Source organism: Lepisma saccharinum, chromosome 2 (genome assembly GCF_977018435.1).
Source record: "Lepisma saccharinum chromosome 2, izLepSacc3.1, whole genome shotgun sequence".
Lineage (NCBI taxonomy): Eukaryota > Metazoa > Arthropoda > Insecta > Zygentoma > Lepismatidae > Lepisma > Lepisma saccharinum.
In genome coordinates, this window is record NC_139230.1 from 3,813,270 (window position 1) to 3,835,178 (window position 21,909).

Genomic DNA, 21,909 nt, shown 5'->3' on the forward strand with positions numbered 1-21,909 from the left:
ACATTCATCATAAATACAACGTTGTGGCAACGTTATCACAACGTTGTTCCCCTACATACAACATTCATCATAAATACAACATTCATACAACGTTAGTGTGTTGACTGGGTTGTAACATATGTATCGTCTATTTATTTGGTTCATTTCAGTAAGGGTTGAATTTTACTTGGTCTACTGCATTATATTACGACAGGTATGGGAGATGGGGGGCAAGTGCAGGTCACCTGTTCCCCTGCCTGATTTACCACCGCACGCCACTGGTCACCACAAACCATTGGAGCATCCTCCCAGCTAGCTCCGAGGCTCGACTAAACACCCCCTCAGCTAAGAATCTTCACTTCAAGAGCTGCATTGTCTAAGCAAGATGCCATTATAGGGATCTCCAAAATTGTGATTTTTCCCCTTTAAAATACATCCATATTCCAATGGCACATGCAAAATATTGGGTAAATGCTAGTATACAATAGCACATACATCATTTTTAAAATGACAGGGGTTCCGGGTTTGAATCCTGGCCTGTTCATGGATGTTTGTGAGTGTCCATTCATCAATTTCATTATACCATCACTCATCCCAATCTTCGCAAATTACAAAAAGTGGCACAAGAAGTGAAGTAAAACAAAGCAAATCAATCAATCAACCATTTTTAAAATGTTGTTTTGTTAATCATACTTTTGTATTATCAGTTCTCTGTATGGCATAATAATTATAAACATAGAGGAACGCATTGTAAATTACCCAATAGAAAAGAGAAATGAATATCGTCAAGTCCGCATTTCAATTCTTTTGCCGCAAGATAAATTTGACTTAATAGTCATTGAGACAGATTGGTTTTGTTGTAAGTTAACATGTAGTGGAGTGGAAGTTAAATTTTCGATTTGCAATATTTAGAATAATCAAATAATCATGACCAATTTTCCTATAAGAATTATTTAATAAATATTTCAAACGTCTCTTATGTGTGTGTGGGTGGGGGGAGCTTAGGGGCGTGCCTGAGTTTTCACTAGATTTTGCTACCCTTCTTTGGAAAGCAGTGTACGCCACTGGTACATATTATGACAATTTTCATTTGAAAGAAACCAATAACTGCAAAACATGCAAAATGTTGTTCAATGCAACATTTACAGACTCCTGTAACTCTTCGTATCACTACTCAGAGATACTGTTCTCCACCCTTTATCAATTACAGATGAGGTGAAGGACTCTTTAATGGCCCGAAGGCCTAACGACGAGAACTATGGACAGATTACACTGAAATAAGTATTTTCTAAGAAACCAAGATGCATAGCATTGTAAGGAGCATAGTTGTGAATGATCAAAACTTATAAGAAGGCCCACATGCAATTGTGTTAACAGATAGTTCAAAACTATGAATATATTAGTGACAATTACATAGGAGGATGGAGGTAAAGGCAGCCGGAGGGTTATGCTTATCACATCACCTCTAAAATGGCCGGGATCGAGAATGTGTGGGTTCTTACCTCCACATCCTCTGCATGTGCCTTCATGGCACAGTGAATTTTACCTTATTATAGCCACAAGGCTTATATGTGTGTGTGTTTGTGACGGGTACGTTGCAGCATTATTTCAGTACTTTCCCCCTAGCAGTTTTTCAAGACATTGGTTCATAAAATCCGGGCTGGCACATGCCTCCCCCCCCCTTTCCAAAGCTACCGTCTTTTCATGACGACGGCGCCACAAAAAAGTCAGGAGGCAGAGGTGGCTGAAATATTTTCGGTGAGCAGTCACAGTGATCTAGTCCTAAATACTGTACAAAAACGCCTTCCTGGGTATTTATTTTGCGCAAGTTTTCCTTCTCTCTGGAAAGAATGGTAGAGGCACAGACTGGTTGACTATACAGCAAGCCAAGAAAAACAAGTCTCTGCGCAAGTAGTGACGCAAGACGACTTCACCAATGAACACGTGAGAGGGAATGTGATTGAGTGGAGCAGGGGGTGGGGAAGCGACGGTAGTACTGGCTTCCCAGTAGCATGTACTGTGAATGACAGTACGTCCCATTGTCAATTTATTTATTTTATTATCTTTATTATGGAGTGGGATAAGGAAAATTATATTGCATTTATTTATATATATATATATATATGGATCCGAGTAAAGTTTTTGTATAGTCCGCTGATCCCTGGAATCGCAAGTCTGCCAATAAGCTGCTTCCACTATACAGTTCACGGTTTGCGTACAGGTTTGTCATCCACCAACGTGGTGATTTGCATTTTCTTCTTTTTGATAATGAAAATATATGCGGCTGCTGCCACTTGCTGCGGTGTACTCATCGTCATTTGAGGCCAGACTGTGAATAAAAAGAACGGACCACCATATCGCACTCCCGTATCAATCATGCTGCAAGGTGGATGATACGGAATGCAGTGTTGATACGCGACAAATCGGGGTCCGTATCGTATCAATGATTGATACGCTGGTTTGCAACAAGTGGATACTGGGCTTAAGGGAAAGATGAATGTCCTGGTGCAGTTGTTCATTTTTTCGAATTTCAGTTGGTCTCTTGTCAAACGTATTTAATGCAACAGACGATCGCGGATGATTGAAACAATTTTCAAGATTTTCACACATTGCAATATTCACAAATCCACTTTGGCACCACGTAGTTCTTTCTGTAATAAATAGTAGGGGTGTGCGGGATCCCGAAAAGTAGGGACCGGGAAAAGGAAAAAAAAATTCCCGTCCCGACCCTGACTTCGGGAAATGACTTCCTGACTTTTCGGGATCCTGATCAGTCGGGAAATACCGAATGGTCATTTTAAAAAGTTGTTAATTATCGACGTCTTCTGATTGCAAGTGTCTGGAACTTATCGGGAATTGTTTGTTTTTACTCCAGAAATGCAAAAACAATCATTTAAGTTGAAAATGACGTGTAGAATTCAAGATTTTCAGAGCTTCGGGAAATTTTGAACATTTTCCGTGCCGAAAATTTCAGACTCTGTTGGGAAATGGCGAATTTTTCCCATCCTGACCAAAAAATGCTGTCCCGCACACCCCTGATACAGCGCCTTGAATAACGTAGTGTGGAAAACGACCCAAGAAACTGGTTCCCCGAGACGATGACAAGTAGATGGCAGTGCGATCGACACAGCTGCTAATTTTGTTATGAAAGTAATGCGGCTTAGTTAGTTTTTGGAATATATTGTGTAGATTTGTTTCTCTAGAAAGGCGGTAAGTGAATTGATGGAAACAGTTATATTTGTGGAGTGATTTGCAGTCACGAAATGGCATTAATTTACACAGAAAAGTAACATAAATACGTTTTATGTGCAACGCAACACGAGCATCAACATATCGCATGTGAGGCTGGACGTCAAACGTTGGATTGTGTACACAAGTTTATTTTTGTATACTAATAAAATTGAAATAGTGTCATGAAGGAGAAAAATGTTTCGTGGCGTACATATTATGAAGTCATTTTCCCGAAATGCAGATATTCGAAAGAATTTAATTTCATATTCCATGGAGTTCAAATAGCCGATTAGGATGTACCTTGTCATCTCTATCAACAAATTGCTTTACATTCGTGTCGATTGGTAAGTAGAACTTTGGTGTTAAGGACTGTGCATTTTTACTCGTGACTTGGCTGTAAAATGTCTTCCTTGTACTTGATGAAAATAAACCGCAAATTAACATAAGTCCACTGTTGTATTAATTTTTATTTATTTCATTGGATTATTTTTTAAATTTTTTTTATGGGAAAGCATTTATGAACGATTTACAGGCAGTGCAATTGCTGGCCGGTTTAACATCGTATGATCATATAATAATAGCACAAATTTCTAAAACTACGTTCTCTGATATATAATGAAGTCAATTACAGTTTGCAAAAGCAAACTATTTGTATAACTATGTTCTTATTGTTGTTATTGTTCTGAATTTTATATTGCACTTTTTGAATCCCCCCCAAAATTAAAAATAAATAACCCATGAAAACCAACAATATTTTAATCATAAAAGTGGACTGTATAATATTTTTTTGTAATGAAGGGTTCTGGTCTTGATCCCTGATAGGAATGAATGCGTGTACTTTAAAGATGCAAAGGTTGCCTTGATAATATTGTCAAGATTGTTGCCTTATCATCCAGATATTGTAGATCTAATTGCTGCTTGCAGTGAGTACACTGGGTAAGATTATAACCAAATTGTTATACACATACAAGGAAGTACACAGTTATATAAATATATTAGTTTCCTGCAAACTATATGGATACCAGTTACATGCTATGCTGGCTGGTCTATGAAATCGGAATGACTATTTTCACTAGGTGGTGAAGTTAGCTTGCAAACTATTTTCACCAGATTTTTAAACCGCGCATGTACATCATCTTAAACCTGGCCTATTACATGTATGTATGCATTCTTTAGTTGTTGATGCATGCTATTATCAAGCTTGAAACGGAGTGCATTTATTTTCATATGGACAACAAGTTCATTTTCTGTGCACATTAGTGCTGGTAATGTAGCATTACATAAGTATAGAGGGTATTACATTCCTAAATTGGTATGACTTAAGATGACCGGACCCCCCTCCGATTTTCTTCATATATAGCATACTTACTAATTGAGGCCTGCTAATGACGAATGTGACGATAAAATGTTTCGGAAACATCTAAAAATTGCAAAATAATTGCGAACCATTGATGCTAGCCCCACGAACCATTGACGTGTGGTTAGGTTAGGCGAACATAGTTAAAATTTTGTGTCGTGGTAGTATCAGGATCTAGAAATTGCAAAATAATTGCGAACCATTGACGTGTGGTTGGGTTAGGCAAACAGTTAAAATTTGGTGTTGTAGTACCAGGAATATATATATTTGCTTGTGAATCAAAAAATATCGCGAAAATCGACGGTTTCCATTCAGAAAACTAACGCCTTATTTTAGCTTATTTTGCAATTTCTAGACGTTTCCGACAACTTTTAACTTCAGAATCGTGATTAGGAGGCCTCAATTAGTGAGTATGCCAAATATGAAGAAAATCAGAGAGAGGTCCAGTCATCTTAAGTCGTTCCCCTAAATGCTTTTCTTATTAGGTTAAGGGCTGTTAGCATTAAAACATTAAAATTATTTTTGTAAATACTTCCCAACACCTGATCATGTAATATCTGGTCTTCAAGAGTTCTGCTATTCTCACCACCTGGTGACAATAGCAGTCACACAAATTTGTAATTTTAAATTGTCTCAGTAGTAACTGCAGTAATACTGCAAATGATATTTTAAGTCCACTTTATGTACAGAAAGGCTAATCTGGACTGGACCTACAGTTTAAAGTGGGATCCAAACCGCTATGTGCCTCCACCAGGTATCGAACCTGGTACCCCTTGTTTACATTACTGCTATGCCATCGGGAGGGCCCCCAATACTACCAATGAATGTAATAAATTATGATAAAATACAATGTTATGATTATGCTATTACTTTTTCTGGTGAAAATAGCCTTATATGCTATTCTCACCACATAGTGAAAGTAGTTGCAGCTTTAATGTATATATTTAAACTTAAACACTTTGTAATATATATGGGAATTTAAAACAAGCCTTTTTTTCAACAAATAATGTTATTTTACACATATATACATAGAGCCAACATAATGAATGACATTGTGCATGTAACTTTTCAATATTTCTTACAAGCTATCACAAATTCCATCATGGTAGTGTGAGAAAATATAATATACACTTTAGTTGATATCTTGCTTCTTTAACTCTGCAGTTTGATAACGTCATCATGTTGTTGTTTTTTTCTTCTTTATATATTAATAATGCTGAAAACATTATTGCAAAACTTGCACATGCATCAGTATTTGGATACAACTATATAATATAGCCTATTGGTTTAATGGTGTCTTCCAGGTCCAAGTGAAGCAGTCACTGCTTAGAAAATGATAAGAGACATTTACAAGTACTTTCGAGGGGCCTCCCCGATGGCGCAGTGGTAGCGTCGTCTCCTTGTTGTCAAGGGGTCCCGGGTTCGATACCCGGTGGAGGCACATGGCACAGTGGTTCGGATCCCACTTTAAACCGTAGGTCCAGTCCCGATTAGCCTTACTGTGCATAAAGTGGACTTAAAACACCAACTCAAACCAAACAAGTACTTTCGAGTAATTAAATGCATTTTAGAGGAGAAATTATTATCTTCAACCATATCCACATATCACACAGTACCATGCAGAACAGGAATTTCACAAAATAAAAACAGGACATGACACTCAAGATGAAATAAGTACTGTTACTGTTCTATTTGGAATGTCACATTTAAAATACAACAATTACTTTGAAATATTTTACCTTCCTCATTTGCCCAGTAAACATTTAGAATAATATGTGTAATTAACTTCAAAACCTGTATATAAATTAACCATTCAGAGATAGAATATGCCATTGACATATATTGCACGCTGATGCAAATCATATGGATAATATTTAAAATACCTTTTACATGTATGTTCTTAGTAAAGGTTCGCATAATCACTCTTGTAGATGTATAGTTATTTCCAGTGGCTAGTGTTTTTTCTGCGAGGTTTCATCCTGTTTTCCCAGGACTTTTTCGAGCTTACACCAAGATAAACAGACACAATAGCCCCGTCTAGTTGGCTGCACTTTTTGACTCTTTTTGCACCAAAGCGTCTATTTGGTTGCACGGTGCAACACCGAGTCACCTAGTTCGTTGATTTGGAGTCAAGTAGTGTATTTGGTGTCTGCACTACCTTCCTGACTGGTGTATGGTCAAATAAATGACTGTTTAAAGCAGCAGACAGGCATTTGTTGAATATTCTGAACTTGAACACCACTTTCCGTCTAGTTGGTTGAACGTCATATCCTTGCACCACCCTTACACCAACCTGACACTGGATACACCTGCACTGCACCGAGTGTCAAAAAGTGCAGCCAACTAGACTGGGCTAATGTTACATGACTAATTGCTCTGCACTTTATAAGTATTCATCGCATAAATGTAATGCAAATTGAAACTGCTATGAGAAGATGTACACAGGCTTAGCATTCCAATTATTTGGCAACAATGTTCTCAAAGCACTTTCCCTGTACAAGAACAAAATCGAATCTCAGTGTGGAAGTATATGTGCAACTATCTATTTTATAACTTTGGTACATAAACCCTGTTCCATACCCATCAATGCAATAAAACAGTGAGATGGAATGAGGCTTTTCTTTCTATGAGTGAACTTGTTTCGTTTCTGGACTTCCTTCAAGTTTAGGAGAAGTATGGCTGCTGAAATAAGGGAGTATTTTTAAGTGCAAGTACAGCTATGGGCTTTCAAGTAACCATGAAAACTACACTCTCTCTTGCATACACACAATTGATATAAATGGGTATGTTTATCTCGGCGTAAGCTTGTGTGTGTATATATTTATATATACATGCATAATGTCATTGCACACTTAACTGAAAACATGTACATAATGTCATTAACACTTAACTGAAAACATACAGTATATATAAGGCCATTACACACCTAACTGAAAACCTGTGTAATTTAACATGTAATGCTTGGTTGTTAGTATTTTTTACATGGGGAGATTGCTTCCCAAATTGTACATTTAACATAAAATTTTATTCTTGTGGTTGTACAGTTAATACTAAGTTACTCAATATTGTCCAGCATGAAGTAAATAGTGATTTTTTATCTTATACACTATACTTTGTCTTGGGTTCATTTTTAAAAAACTTGCCATATTTTTTTATACTCTCCTACATTCAGATATTTTTTACACACTCCTACATTCAGATTAATAAGGAATGATTATTTCTCTTGTAGTCTACGGTTATTACAAGCATAAAAACACAGTTTTTTGTTGTGACGTTTCAGGAGAACACACGCTCCCTTCATCAGACATTTATTTTTAGTTTGACTAAAGATACAGTTATAACAATGGTTAAGAATTTTTAAAATAGAAATGAAAATTCCTTATACAATGGATGTTGTCAACGTTACATTGTTGAAATATAGCAACTTAACTGAAAAACAAGCAGTCTGTTTTATTTTTATTTCAGATAAAAATTTTGATCACATTTTTTTTTATTTATAATTTTTTTAAGTAATTTAATTTTATGCTTGTAATAACAGAAGACTACAAGAGAAATAATTCTAGAATGGAAGCAATACATACAAGAAAAACTATAATGAATGATGTGAATTAAAATTGTTAAAACTTTTTGGAAGTATTGTACATTAGGCACACACAGGAGATGTACTACGTAGAAATTTTCAGTGAAAAGTATAGGCTCGACCAGGACTGGAACCCGGGTCTCTGGCATACCGAGCCATTGCTCTTACCACTGAGCTACCGAGCTGGCCTGGCCTCGCTTGACTTTTCGCTATCGCTGTATTACTTGCGTGGATTAAGGTAATACAGCGATAGCGAAAAGTCAGGCGAGGCCAGGCCGGCTCGGTAGCTCAGTGGTAAGAGCAATGGCACGGTATGCCAGACCCCCAGGCTCGAGTCCTGGTCGAGCCTGCATTTTTCGCTTAAAATTTCTTTTTGGAAGTAATTTGTAGGTACTGTTGCTCATTGAATGAAAGAGATTGATTATGCGAGCTACTACAATGGTAACATCGGAAGTTCATTTGCAACGTCTTAGTTTTAAGTATTTCATTTTATCTGCCTGTGCATTGGTTGATTTGTTCAGTGATTTTACATAGAACCGAAGTCTCATTACAAAGTAAAATTTGACCAGTTTTGCGGTGACAGTTTCTCTATGATTGGTACACCCTACATATCCTGCATGTTGACGTTTGAAGACAGACATAATATCATTGATGATACCACTGTGGAGTCTGTGTGTTGACAAATAAGATGTGAAGGTTTGTTCAAGGTATCTTACAAGCTGCAGGAGGTGATCCGAGGGGTAACATAAACCACCTCTATCAAATTCCTTAGTGTGGCAGGATGAAGAAGCTACAACTTTCTCTCTTGTTGTTATGAGGTTTTCGATGCAGAGTTGACATTGTTGTTGTTTGTCTTTAAAATTTTTGGCAACATAGCCTCCTATGTAATAAATTAGCCTTGCATCACTGTTTTTCTGTACGTAACTTTCATGATCTTTTCCAGTATCTGTGTGTGCCAGTCTGTGCAATTCTTTTTCATATTCTTTCCTTTCCTCCAACTGCTCTTTCATGAAATTTGGATCCAAATTATCTGCACTTAGCAAGGAATTTATGACTTCTGGAGGACAATTTCCATTTTTGGGGGGACGTGCTAAATTATAAAAGGAAAGACACTGAAGAATGTGGAGGAATTCTGTTGGTGTAGGGTGGTCATTACAGCCTGACGACTGCCTAACTATCCCGAACAGGCATTCAATTGCATCCTGGCTTAGTCTTGATGTCATGATGTATTTATATCCGAGTGTATGCAAGTACTGTAACAGAGAGAGTGTACTTTTGATTGTTACTCGAAAGCCCGTAGCTGTACTTGCACTTAAAAATCCTCCCTTATTTGAGCAACTATACTTCTCCCAATCATCAAGGAAATCCAGAAACGAAAGTAGTTCAGCATATTCTTTTGAATTGGGTCTTAAAGCCTTGTCTGGTGTTCTTGAAGTCATTATAACTATGATCGCATTTATCAAAGTTATAAAATAGACAATAGCAGATATGCTTCCATATTGTGATTCAATATTGTCCTTGTACAGTGAAAGTGCTTTGAGTACATCGTCGCCAAATAATTGGAACGCTAAGCCTACTCGCATCTTTTCAAAGTTATTTGGATTGATATGGGATCTTGTTATTTTAGGCATTGCCTTGAGTGTTATGTTTTCAGAATCAATTATCCAGGCTGCTCTAACATGTTCCATCCGAACCTCTCCCTTGTGTGTGTCAAATCCCCTCTTTATAAAGGAATTCCGTAAACATTTCAGTAGATGTGGGAAGTCTGACACAAAGTGTAGATTCCTTGTGGGATTGATAGGGTGTGCCACATGTGGTGTAGTGCTTCCAATTCCAAAAATGTGCCACATTTTCCGATTCCAGGTAGCTCCATCACATGTAATAAAATCCACAAATAAGCCAGCATTCTCTACCAAAATAATAGCTTCAGTGATTACCTTTGCTAGTACGTTTCCCTTCATATTACTTGATGTCGTAAATACCCCAATTATCTGTTTCCAATCCCCAGATAATGGCTGAAAGAGAATAACCATGCCATGATCACTCAAAGCACTACCTGACCCTTCCTCCTGAAATACTCCATAGTCTACAAAGCCCTCAATATTTCCATCATCACGTACGTGCAATTTTTGAGTCAACTTCATTTCATCTATTAGTAACCCCCCATGCTTTTTGAAGTCATCCATAGATCTGACCTTCTCCTTTATGCCTGTGAATATTTTTGGATTGAATCCAAAACCACTCTTGTACATTTTAAGATATTTGTATAATGTCCTACTGCTGGGTACAACCATTATTTTGTATCTATGTATGTGTTCATACAGCTTGGGGCTTTTCATCCTCATAATAATACACTCTAATATCCAACTCTTATCAAAAATCATGCCAGTGACACCTCGACGTCTTGCTGCATTGAAACAGTGTTTAACACACAATTGTTGTTTTTTGGGCAATGTTTTTATCTTGTCATCAAATTTAGAAAGTTCAATTTTCTGGTTCATATCTTTTAACTTTTGAATTTCGCTTTTCATTTTGTGAACTTTTGCCCGGAGCTTATTGGCTGAACGATAGTTTATTTTTAGTCTTCTCCTTATGCATATCTTCTTACCTTCAAGTTTTTTATTCTTCCGTGATTTCATGTTCAACATTAGCTTTCTTGTGTACTTGCATGCTATACACTTAGATATATTGGGTGATTTAATTACACTTACACAGTTTTTACTGAAAATCCTATCATCTATAATTGTAGCACTTGATTGATGGACAGAAGAAAATTCACTTACAGTTCCAACACCTTCACACACAGTAAGTAGGTCTGTTTGCTGTAATATATCTTGGGCTTGACACACACTTTTGACACATTCTACACTTTCAATCCTGTTATGTCTTACATATACATTGCAGGAGAGGCTATTATTACTTCCACCTTTAAACACTACTAACCTCTCAACATGCAAAGTGTTTGATCCTGCATTGAGTTGACACTTGCTGAATGCAATAATAGCACAATTTTCAAATACATGCCTTCCCCAAAATTCTGTGGGTACCGTGAGGTTTTCTTTAAGCGAGGGAATGGACAAACTTTCATTAAATGTCAAACTGTTCTTTGGCTTTTTTGCACTTGATCCACACATTTCTCTGCATTTTCTCTTTCTAGGAACAGTTTTTGTGAAATAATTTGGCAGATTTGGAAACTTCGTAGGCACTGCATCCTTTGTTAATAATATCCTCCCCCTTGGCAACCTTACCTCCTTACCATTTATTACGTGAACATAATCTCGGATAATGTATTGTTCATCGAAATGCAATTCACAAACACCAGCTGCGTCATAGAGTTCCTTGTCAGCTCTGGGAATTGCACGATTCCACTCGGCTAATTTATCTTTTTATTTGGGAACACTAAATATACAAATACCCTTTCCTTTACTTGAACGATATCCACTAGAACAACCAGGCACAAAACAGTGTCGATCATATCTTCGAGACATGGTGAAAATATAACTCAACCAACGTGTTGTTTACATTTTTCCAGTAAGCGGGAAACGAAAAGTGTCATATTTCACGCTTGCGAGTTTTTGGGCGGTAAGTTGGACAACACGCGAGTGGATGTAAAACAATCTTTGAAAAATAAACGAGTATTGTGTGTGTGAATTTCCATAAAAATAATATTTGTGACAATGACAATATTAATGAACCTTTCAGGATAATGCATACACAATACTAATTCTCGCAGCAATTGTCATGTTACGTGTTACAATCCATACCTATGTTTTCTTCCGTATTGTTAATAAAAAACTCAAGGACAGGTCATGATCGACGGTTCATAATATTCTTTAATATTTTCGCGACTACTGTACCAAATATCATAACAATTTTCTGATGGAAAGAAATGTTACAAGGAAAAGAATCAGACGTTGCAGCAAAAAACCCATTTACTTCCATTATAAGCAGTCGAGCGCTGTACCCCGGTGTCAACACCAGCGCCTCTAGCGGTTCATTTTCGAGTGGAACCAGCGAGAGAGAGCAAAACCATGCCGTTTTCCACACTACGTTATTCTAGGCGCTGTACCCCTGATAAATAGTAACCAATGTCAACACTAAAGTTTTTGAAGCAAGCAAATAGAAATTCACCCACCTAAAAAGCCATAACTTTTCACCTCGCAAAGCGCTTGAAAAAGTGTGACCGCGGCCAGCGAGTTTTACCAACTCTATTTGGCGGATGTGTCCATGGACAGGTTAGCTGTCTTAATAGACCAAAAGCTCGGAAACGTTTATCTTCACATAGAATATATCATCCGTATGTCAGCAATAATATTTTTGTGTTTCTCCTGTGTTTTGAAACTTTATAGTTTATTTATGAATATAAATTTTAACTAGCTTGGTGGATATGCTACATCGCTAACAGGATACAGTACACTTGGACACTTAATCGTGCAGTTCGCAACACTGAGGACATCAGCAGGCTGGCCGATGGCAGTCTCTGCTTTCTTCCAGCCCTTACGGGTTGGAAAACAAGCTGTGCCTCCACACAATGCCCCCTCCCATTGGATCCTTGAAGGTCGCCGGGGTATTTTTCGGGTTTCTGATGGCATTGCCAGGGTGGTGATACTAGGCAGATGTTTTGTTAACAGGCCGCGAGAGGGTGTTGATGACCCCATATCGGAAAAGGACAAACCTTGGATGCTTGCAGGTTGATATTCTGTTGAGGCAACCCGGAAGAAATAATGAGAAACCAAAATTAAAGAATTAATTTGTAACAGTAATGATGTGTAATGCTGGCCTTGCTGTACCGGAGGCACGCGCATGATGGAATGTTATGCCAGAGACCCAGGTTCGAGTCTGCATTCTACTTAGTTCAAAAGAGGCATTTGAAAGAATATTCAGACAAGATCGAGAAAGAACTGCGTTGATCTTTGTAGAAAAGTTGGGTTAACTATTGCCTGCAAAAAAAAGAAAGGTATATTTTTAGTTCGAATTCAATATAAGAACTGTGTTACAGTGCCTCCAACGGGTATCAAACTCGGGAATCCTCAATTACAAGGTGACGACACTTCTACTGTGCCATCCGGGAGGCCTATTTCATGTTTATTTTGATCTCACGCCAACCAGACGTGCCAATAGGCCTGCACGAGACCCAGAAGAAACCCGTCTATAAGGTATCGCACCGAAAATAATATGCAAACTTGCGTCAAGTCAGGTGTTGGACATTCCGCAAGCAAGCTTCCCTGAACAAAAATTCCACAGGCTGGATGCCTGCCAGGTTTCTCTCTCTACCCCGAGTACTAAGCAGTCACGCGAGACACGATGTAGTTCCTGCAGTCAGACGCGGGCACCACTGTCAGTGTTGCCAATGGCAAAAAAAATTTCACTACACATGGAGACATTTGAATTTACGTTAATCGCAGGGGCCTTGAGGTTGTATAACTGTTACATTTTGTAACTTACCAAATTAGTTTCATTATTATGTCAAACCAACTACCACATATTATCCAAATTTGTTTTGAAGGTCTTGAAATAGGTTTGTGTTTTTTGTTCATTTTGTCATCGTAAATCTTCTCTGGGTTCCATTTTTTACATCATTTCTTTGTTGAAATGTGTAAACAGCATTGCCTGCTATTTGCACTCATCTGAAGATACAAGCTAACAATTATATTTGGAATTGTGTTACTATCCATGTGGTCTGTAGAACTAGATAACTACCAACAATGTGAGTTAATGATGATTTGTTGAAATAGATGGCAATATGCAAAAACCATTAAATACTGATTTCATGATGCATTTTATGGACCCCCGTGCTTTAGTGTTCAGCATCACGTGATGTCAGAAATGTAATGGTTGAAAAATTGAGGATAAAATTCCCTTCAGAATGAAATTTACGAAAACAAAAGAAGCTATCTTTGTGCCTTAGAGTAGATATCTTGAGCAAGTAATTCGGATATTGAATTTGCAAAATTACACCAGAGAAAATCTTTAGCAACAGTTTTCAAAGTTCTTAAAAAAATAGTTTAATGTAGAACAATCACCAGCCACACTATATTCCAAAAATGTATGTATGATGGTACTTTTTGGAAAACTTGGTTCATACTCCTTTACAGGTGTCAGTAATACAAATGTTTTTTACCACAGAATAAATCTCGACAATTTCAAATTGATAAACATGATGAACATTTCAAGATCTCCTTGAACAGTGGTCTCAAATGGTATGGGATTGCAACACTACATTCTGGTGCATGTCTGGTGATGGTAGCACACGAAAAAATTGCTGTGCGAATCAAGTCCCTAATGTTTTCAAGCCAGAAGAGCCTCTTCACGGGCTGCTTGTAAGTTACGTGGCAAACAGCATCAGATGTAAGACTATTCAACTTCTGCAAATGGGCCATGTATGAGGAGAGAGAATTGCAGGTGCTGGTAAAAGCAAAACAAATGACAGGTGAAGGGGTGTAGGAACATTTGATGTTTGAAGGATATGTGTTAAATGAATTAGTATAATAAAAAATAATTGCATTACAGATTTACTTGAGTGTACATGTGTGAATAGCCAGAAGGTGCTACTGCTGGTCATTTGATCCTAAAGTGCACTCATGTATAACAGTACCCTGTGAAGGTGAACCATGAACAGACTGCTCCACAACTGAGTGTGAGTTTTCTGTAAGAGTTCATATTGGGTCATTATGTATTGTGAGCAAAAAAAAATATATATATATATATTGGTCCAGACATAGGTCATGAAACACACACCGGCCCACATGGTGGAGTGGTTAGCACATCACGCTATGATGCCAGGGGTCTTGCGTTTGAATCTCAGCCTGGGCATGGATGTCTGTGAGTGTCCATTCATCAATTCCACCATATCATCACTCATCCCCATCTTCGCAAATTAGCCAAGGTGGCACAAAAAATGAAGTAAAATAAAGCAAATCAATGTCATGAAATTCACTATTCATTGCTGGTTTGCAAAATCTTGCACAGGCGATGCGATCTTGCACATCATTGAAAAATCAACCACGTAATTAGATGAGCATCTGAAGCAAACTGTAGAATCTGACTTCTGACCACCTTTTGATAGAAAAAAGCTGCATATGTACCTTCCACTATGGTTCAGTACATCACAATAAAGTAAGTGAAAAGTTGGGTACATGTATGACCTGAGTCCAGTTGGCTCAAAGTGTGAATTTCTCATGCTGAAGAATAATCAAGAAGTGATTTTGCATAATCAATCACCAATGATAAAAAGTGGGTCTGATATGACAATCAGCACAGTGTCTGGGTACTGCCCAAAGTCATTCCTCCATCCTTAGAAGGTGCTTCTGCTTGTCTGATGGTTTGTAACTGGCACCATTCACCATGTCTTCCTCAGACAAGGCAAAGCCATGAATTTGGATGATTATTGTGATGCACTGCAAGAAATGACGAACTACTTCTCCAAAAGTAACCAGACATGGTTTCTAAATGCATGGCCATTAAAATAGGCAGATGGGCAGAGTTGTGCTGGTGACACATATGGGAAAAGCAAAACGAGAGTGGGACAAAAGTCACTGGTTCCCACGCACCGTGTGGCAACGTCAACCGGGCTGCATTGCCTAGTTCAAGCATCAGACCGACCTCTCTTCCTTGGGCACATTCGAGTCCCATTCGATACAGAGCTGGGGATCATGTGAATTGAAAGTTTGTTACAGGCCCCAGAAATTGGAGTCCCATATCTGCACGTCAGAATGCTCTTAAACCTCCGAACACCCGAGGTTATGCTCCAATGTGGCAGCAGCGCGAACTTCTGCCACCCACCTAATTTCATGGCCATGCATTTAGTCTTGCACAATAATGCTAATTCTCGTGTGTCACAAAATAAAATCAAACACTACATGAGCTGTGCTATGAAAGCTTTCATCACCTTGCATATTCACCAGACCTGTTTCACCATCAGTAGGCAGTTTCAGAAGGCCAGAGATGTCACAGCAGTGCTCGAAGTGATGGAGGATAGTTATTCCAACCTCAGCTGTCTCACTGTCACCATGCTAAATCATAGGAGCACCCCCCTAGTTAAACCCAAGGCTCTACCAAACACCCCCCTCCCCCCAAGCTAACATTTTCCACTTCAAGCACTGTGTCACAGCAACAATACTTCTTTCTGTACACGATTGACACTGTTTGTATGTACAGATATGGTAAAAAAACAGTTTCATTTTATATATTCCATTTGCATTTTGTACTAATGATGTGTATCCTTTTTTCAGGCTCCTCTTCAGTTGATGTACCTTCCTACAAACAATATATGTTGGATGCCAGAAATGCAATTCCAGTTATGAAGCAATGAGGAAATATGCTCTTTGTAGAAGAGAGCTACTTTTCATTTATGCTCTCATGTCTTTCTGTGCATTTCTGATTTATATCTATCAAATTCATAATGCAAGGTAAGAATCTCAATTGTATAACATGCAAAAGAATTTCTATTCCTTTCTGGATAGATACTTGGTAGAATCTGGTTACACATGCATTGATTACTTTTTATTATACATAATTGTTTTTCTTCAGAACAAGGAAAGTTTTAAGTTTTATTTACTTTTGCTTAATGTGCATATTTTTTGCCTTGCATATCAGTACTCCTAAAACTAATAAAATCATATGTATTTAACCCATTTAGTCTATATGGGCTATTGACAATCAAACAATCCATTGTTAATGCTTTGTCAGTTCCTGAACTGCAGTGTTCTAGTCTGTAGGTTATATGACTGCCATGCAGGAGACCCAGGTTCGATTCCTGGAGTGGGTGTTCTAAGGAAGGAATTTTACCAGCCTTGTCCCTGCATAAATCGGCTCTGAGACTCACCCAGCCTGAAATAATTGGGTACCTGGGGGCTACCTTGGAGGGTAAAGGCAGCCAGAGCATTGTGCTGATCACATCACCAAACTGACTGAGACTGAGAATATGTGGTGGGACCCTACCCCCAAAATCCCATAAATTTGCCTTCGTCACATGGTGCTGTATGCAGGGCAGTGATATGCATCTACGTGCAAACAACGATTGTCTACATTCTACATGTAGACAATGTGGTCTATGTAAGCTATGTAATCTACGTCGATGACGTATTCAACGTAGACCACTTGAAGCTCAGTGTTCACACTTGAAGCTCAGTGTTCATTCTAGAAGCAGCAACCAGCATCAGCAGGTGGAAATAGAAAGTGTGAAGTATTCCACTGTCCAGAAATAAGTGTTTTAAGTATTTATTTACTAAGTATTAATTGAAATACATAATAAACTTGACGTGACACACCCAAAAGAGATGTCCAAAGAATGACAAGATTTGTTTTACTTCTATTTCCACCATTTCACAAGTGGAAAAATCTGCTTTAATCCTTAGACGATGAAGAGATTGTTGCCGGAAAATGCACGAACAACTAAGGCATTTTCAGCGGGAATTTTAAATTTTCGCATTCTTTTACATTATTTTTTTTTTAACTCTGAACTAAGAACACTGGAGTTACAAATTACGGAAGGTCGTTTCATGTCCATGGTAACAAAGGTAGAACCCACCTCACCTTAAGAAAAACCATGACGCCACGAGCGGTGGTGCTCCACGTGATACCCCTGTCTTGCATCAATGGCCCTGCAGCGGAGTTTCCATTGGAGGAGACTGCGTTGAAGAACACATTGGTCCAAATGATCATATTCCTCCTAACAAGCTTTCCAAAGACCCTGAATTGTACGGGGCCGTCTGCTTCCCAAGGCTCGTTTCAACAACGGAAACCCACAAAAATCCATGGAAGAGGCATCGGGGGATTTCACAGGGATGTCTGTAAAGAGGATTGCATGAATGCCCGTTTCACGTGCCATCTGATCCATGTATGCCTGCGTGGACTTTGCCGTATGACTGGAAGCCTTGTCCTGGTGGATGACAACACGAGATGTGTCGCTGCCATAGAGAGAAGGAATATCATGTCTGTAAAGTGGCTCCAAAATATTCGTCTGGTAATAGGCTGCATTTAGTTTAGCCTTTTTTACCACTCTGCACAGTGGAAGCTTGCCGTTATGGCAGTAACCACCAACAACCATGAACCCGCGTGGAAAACTTTCAGCACATTCACGTACCCACTCAGATCGACCTCTTGCATCACGTGGGCGATAGTAGATGGCCCTTTGTTTACCACATCCCGACAGATACACCACATACTTCCAGCGGTCCACTGCCAGATGGCGTTCGCAGAGCTTCCGACTGTTGGTCATCCTCTCCTGGACATGTGAGGCACGCAACGTATGAACTTGAGCCTTGTGCTTCCGCACAAGTTGTAAATCTTGGGCTATGATGCGATTTACAGTTGCAGGGAAACATTGCACTGCCTGTGCAATCACTCTTTGCATTGCAGGGTTTTCACATCGCTCAAAGATCTCACTTTCCGCACAACATCAGAGGAACACTTGGGCTTCCGATATGTCCGAGGCCCATTTTGACTGGTTACAGCAACAGGTACAGTGCAAGCTCTATGGCGATTCAACACTGCATTGATGCCCTTCTTTGATGCATGGAATGCTTTCATGTGGCACTGTTTAATTATCTGGCTATAACTATAACCAACGTCGGAAAGGGCACAGATGTACCCCTCCCAAAAGACTGGAATTTTTGGTGCCATATAAACACTCACTCACACACCAACCATCGTTTTTGCAAGTCAACACACAGTACTTTCGTCCTACTGGCTCTGGCTGCTCTGTGCTATGCCTACGTGCTGCTCCTTGGTGATCGAAATCATTACCATCAATGTGAAACAACCTTCTGTATAGGTCGTTTTGTTCAGTACACATGGGGCTATAAGCCTATGACATAAAAACCAAATTTTCCATTATGGGTTAGAAGAAGAAGAAAAAGAAAGGAAAAAAATACCAAATTTGAAAATCGTGGGCAAATTTGTACCTGTACATTGCCTGATGTCTGGCATTATCGTACAAAAATCACACAAATATTCAAGATACTTTCAAACAAAAAAAATATTTTCCAATGTGAAGCAAAAAAATAATTTTCATCTTACCTTGACCCCGCTTGGCTGCTGTGTAGGGTCACTTCCAACCTCTCCTCCTAGCGGGAATGGTATTTTCGGAAGCAGAGTGCACAGAGGTTTACGTTGCATTCTGGGCAACATAATGTTGTTGTTTTTCTTGTCTTTCTCTGGCACAACCTGCACCTCTGCCTCCCAGAAGCTTCCACGGGCATGTGGAGGGACCGTCTGGGGGTCCTGGAAGGAACCGGGGTCACTTGGGAGGGCCCGACAGAGATTCCCCTCTTCCCTCCTCCAAGAGAAGACCTATAAGGGACAATCTGAAGACCCGGTGTGACACGTTCGTGTGGAACAGTCGGTACATCATATACGCATTCAGAACAGTCTTGTCCAGTATAAACAGATTATTGGTCCATTTTCGAGTCCATCTTTGTGTGGAGTATGCACATGTCATCCGGTCTAATTTGTCAACATACCCTATGGACTTGTTATAGTCGACAACAATGGAAGGCTTGATAGCATCGCCATTGTTATTATGAAATTTCAGTCTACTGGTGGTTTATGCATATTTTTCAGCATGTATACTTCTCGTTTGTCCTTCTAACAGGTCACTGTCAAACCTGCTTTCACAAAAGCACAAATATCTCCTTTTGTGAGATGTAAGTGCTTTGGTGTAAAGAGGGAGGGCAAACTTCATCGATTTCAATTCACAGTACTGCAGCACTGGATTCCAAGAGTTGCTAGTTCATTGTATAACGCAGGAGATGAGAAATAATTGTCCATAAACAATTTATGACCAACAATTCTCACCTTCTGTGTCAGGTCAATGACTAGCTGGTGTGTCAGTGTCCTTTGCTGTCTGGCATCGTCTCTGTTTTTCCCCAGGTATACGTTCATGTCGTAAGTATATCCCATTTTGTTACTGATTTGAAATATCTTTATTCCAAATTGTTTGTGCTTCTTCAGGATATACTGTTTGAAGATCACCCTTCCTTTGAACAGAACAATGACCTCATCAATGGATATACATTCCATAGAAACGTAATGTCTACTGAAATTGTCATTGATTCCATCAGAGAAATGTCTGATCTTCCACAACCTATCATAGTCTCTGCCATTTGGGTCTCGGTGTTGGGAATTGTCCTCGAAATGAAGAAACCTGAAGAAATGTAAAAAGCACGCTTGGGTGATAGCTTGTCTGAACCAAGGGGCTGAAAATATTCTGTCACGTGTCCAATAGTCAGTTATTCTGTCCAGCTTGTGATGTCTCATTTCCAATAGAATGTAATAGAAGATAAAGAATTTGTGAATTGTAAAGGGAGTTGCTGGTCTACTTGTCCCATGTTTTGCAACATGCTGGTCGTAATATCATTGGGATTCCACCACCAGTAGACTGAAAAGTAAGTTCATAAACAAAAGTCTGAAGAAGTCCAAGGGGGGATGAATTGGCAGGGGGGCAGTCACACCGTGGTTTCCTGTATACTGTAAAGCAGTAATCCATCAGTCCCGTCAAGTTGGTTTTTACCATGTCATGTCATCAGGTTCAGAATCACTGTTACTGTCTGAAGCTGTTTCTGTATAGTAGTTATTACTCAATGCTGTGAGGTCGGGATTGTTGTCATCATCTGGTTCCGAATCCGTATCTAAGCAACTCTTCATCAATATCACTTCGTAGGGATGAGACGAAGCTGAAAATTTACCAATGCCGATTAACTCACCGGTAATTTTTGGAACCGATACCGATGCCGATATTTAACCGATTCCAATACATAAGATTATTTAACAGAAATGGGATGTTATTTTCAGCATCACAAAATAAATTTGCTATGTATATTTCTATTGCATATCATATATATACATATATATTATCAAGATATGCGAATGTACATTTGCATCTGCAAAATGTTATGTGAACCTTTAAGAAGAACATGGATTCTCAAGAGATTAAACATTAGTACACAAGCAGTTGTTTGAAATGCAAAATGAATTCCTGTTCTGCCAGATTCTACTTCAGAAACACGAGATTTGGAAGCACTTCAGAAAGTAACCTACTTCTTCTCTTATCTCAAATCTGTTCAGCAACACTGAACACTCAATCACTGAATACTGATCCAGCAGGCATGCCCAAGTATTTTCTCAGGACTTGCTTCAGGTTTGAATATTCATTTTTGAATTTCCAATACAACAGCAGATCCTGGTTCAGCAATGTACTGTTTTATTTCCGATTTATAGTTAGGTTGATCCTCTGAATGAGTTTGCAATAATTTTATTACAAAAACTCTACAATAATGACGAATCATAACCAAATTTTCAATAAATCTTACAAAACTAGAATATAAAACGTATTAGAAGGTAAAAACTCTAGTATAATCTGTACCGGTTTAAATATCGGATTTTTGCCGATTCCGATACCGATGCCGATATGTCAATTTTGGCCAATTTTCATACATCTGTAATCGGCTTCGGCACATCCCTATCACTTAGTGACAAACCGGGTCTTGTTGCCATCTTACACACCTGTACTCATGAAAGAAATGGAAAACAGGCAAAACACTCTGCCACCGATCTATATAAAAAGCAGACACAAGACCCCACAAACAGTCCGCCACTGATCTGCATAAAAAGCCGACACAAGAGCACACAAACAGTTCGCCACTGCAAAAGCACACACGACCACTTGTAATGCTGCAGAGACAATGAATTCACACTTCAAAAAGCCTTCCTGAAAAGACAGCCACCAGCCCCTCCCCTTCCTTTCTCCTCCCGTGGCCTGGAT

General features: G+C 38.9%; 1 protein-coding gene across 3 annotated transcripts in view; it reads left to right on the plus strand.

Annotated features, from left to right (window-relative positions):
- The window catches only part of LOC145983875 (galactose-3-O-sulfotransferase 2-like), a 39,035-nt gene that overhangs the window by 13,503 nt on the left and 3,623 nt on the right, over positions 1 to 21,909 (plus strand). Inside the window, exons 1-2 of one of the 3 annotated variants that reach the window (XM_083116941.1) lie at positions 3,107 to 3,554; positions 16,379 to 16,555. In XM_083116941.1, the coding sequence (XP_082973067.1) occupies positions 16,455 to 16,555 (101 nt within the window). In that variant the 5' untranslated portion in view covers positions 3,107 to 3,554; positions 16,379 to 16,454. Of the gene's footprint in view, positions 1 to 3,106; positions 3,555 to 16,378; positions 16,556 to 21,909 lie in introns of those variants that run through there. The other 2 variants (XM_083116943.1, XM_083116942.1) reach the window with 2 other exon arrangements.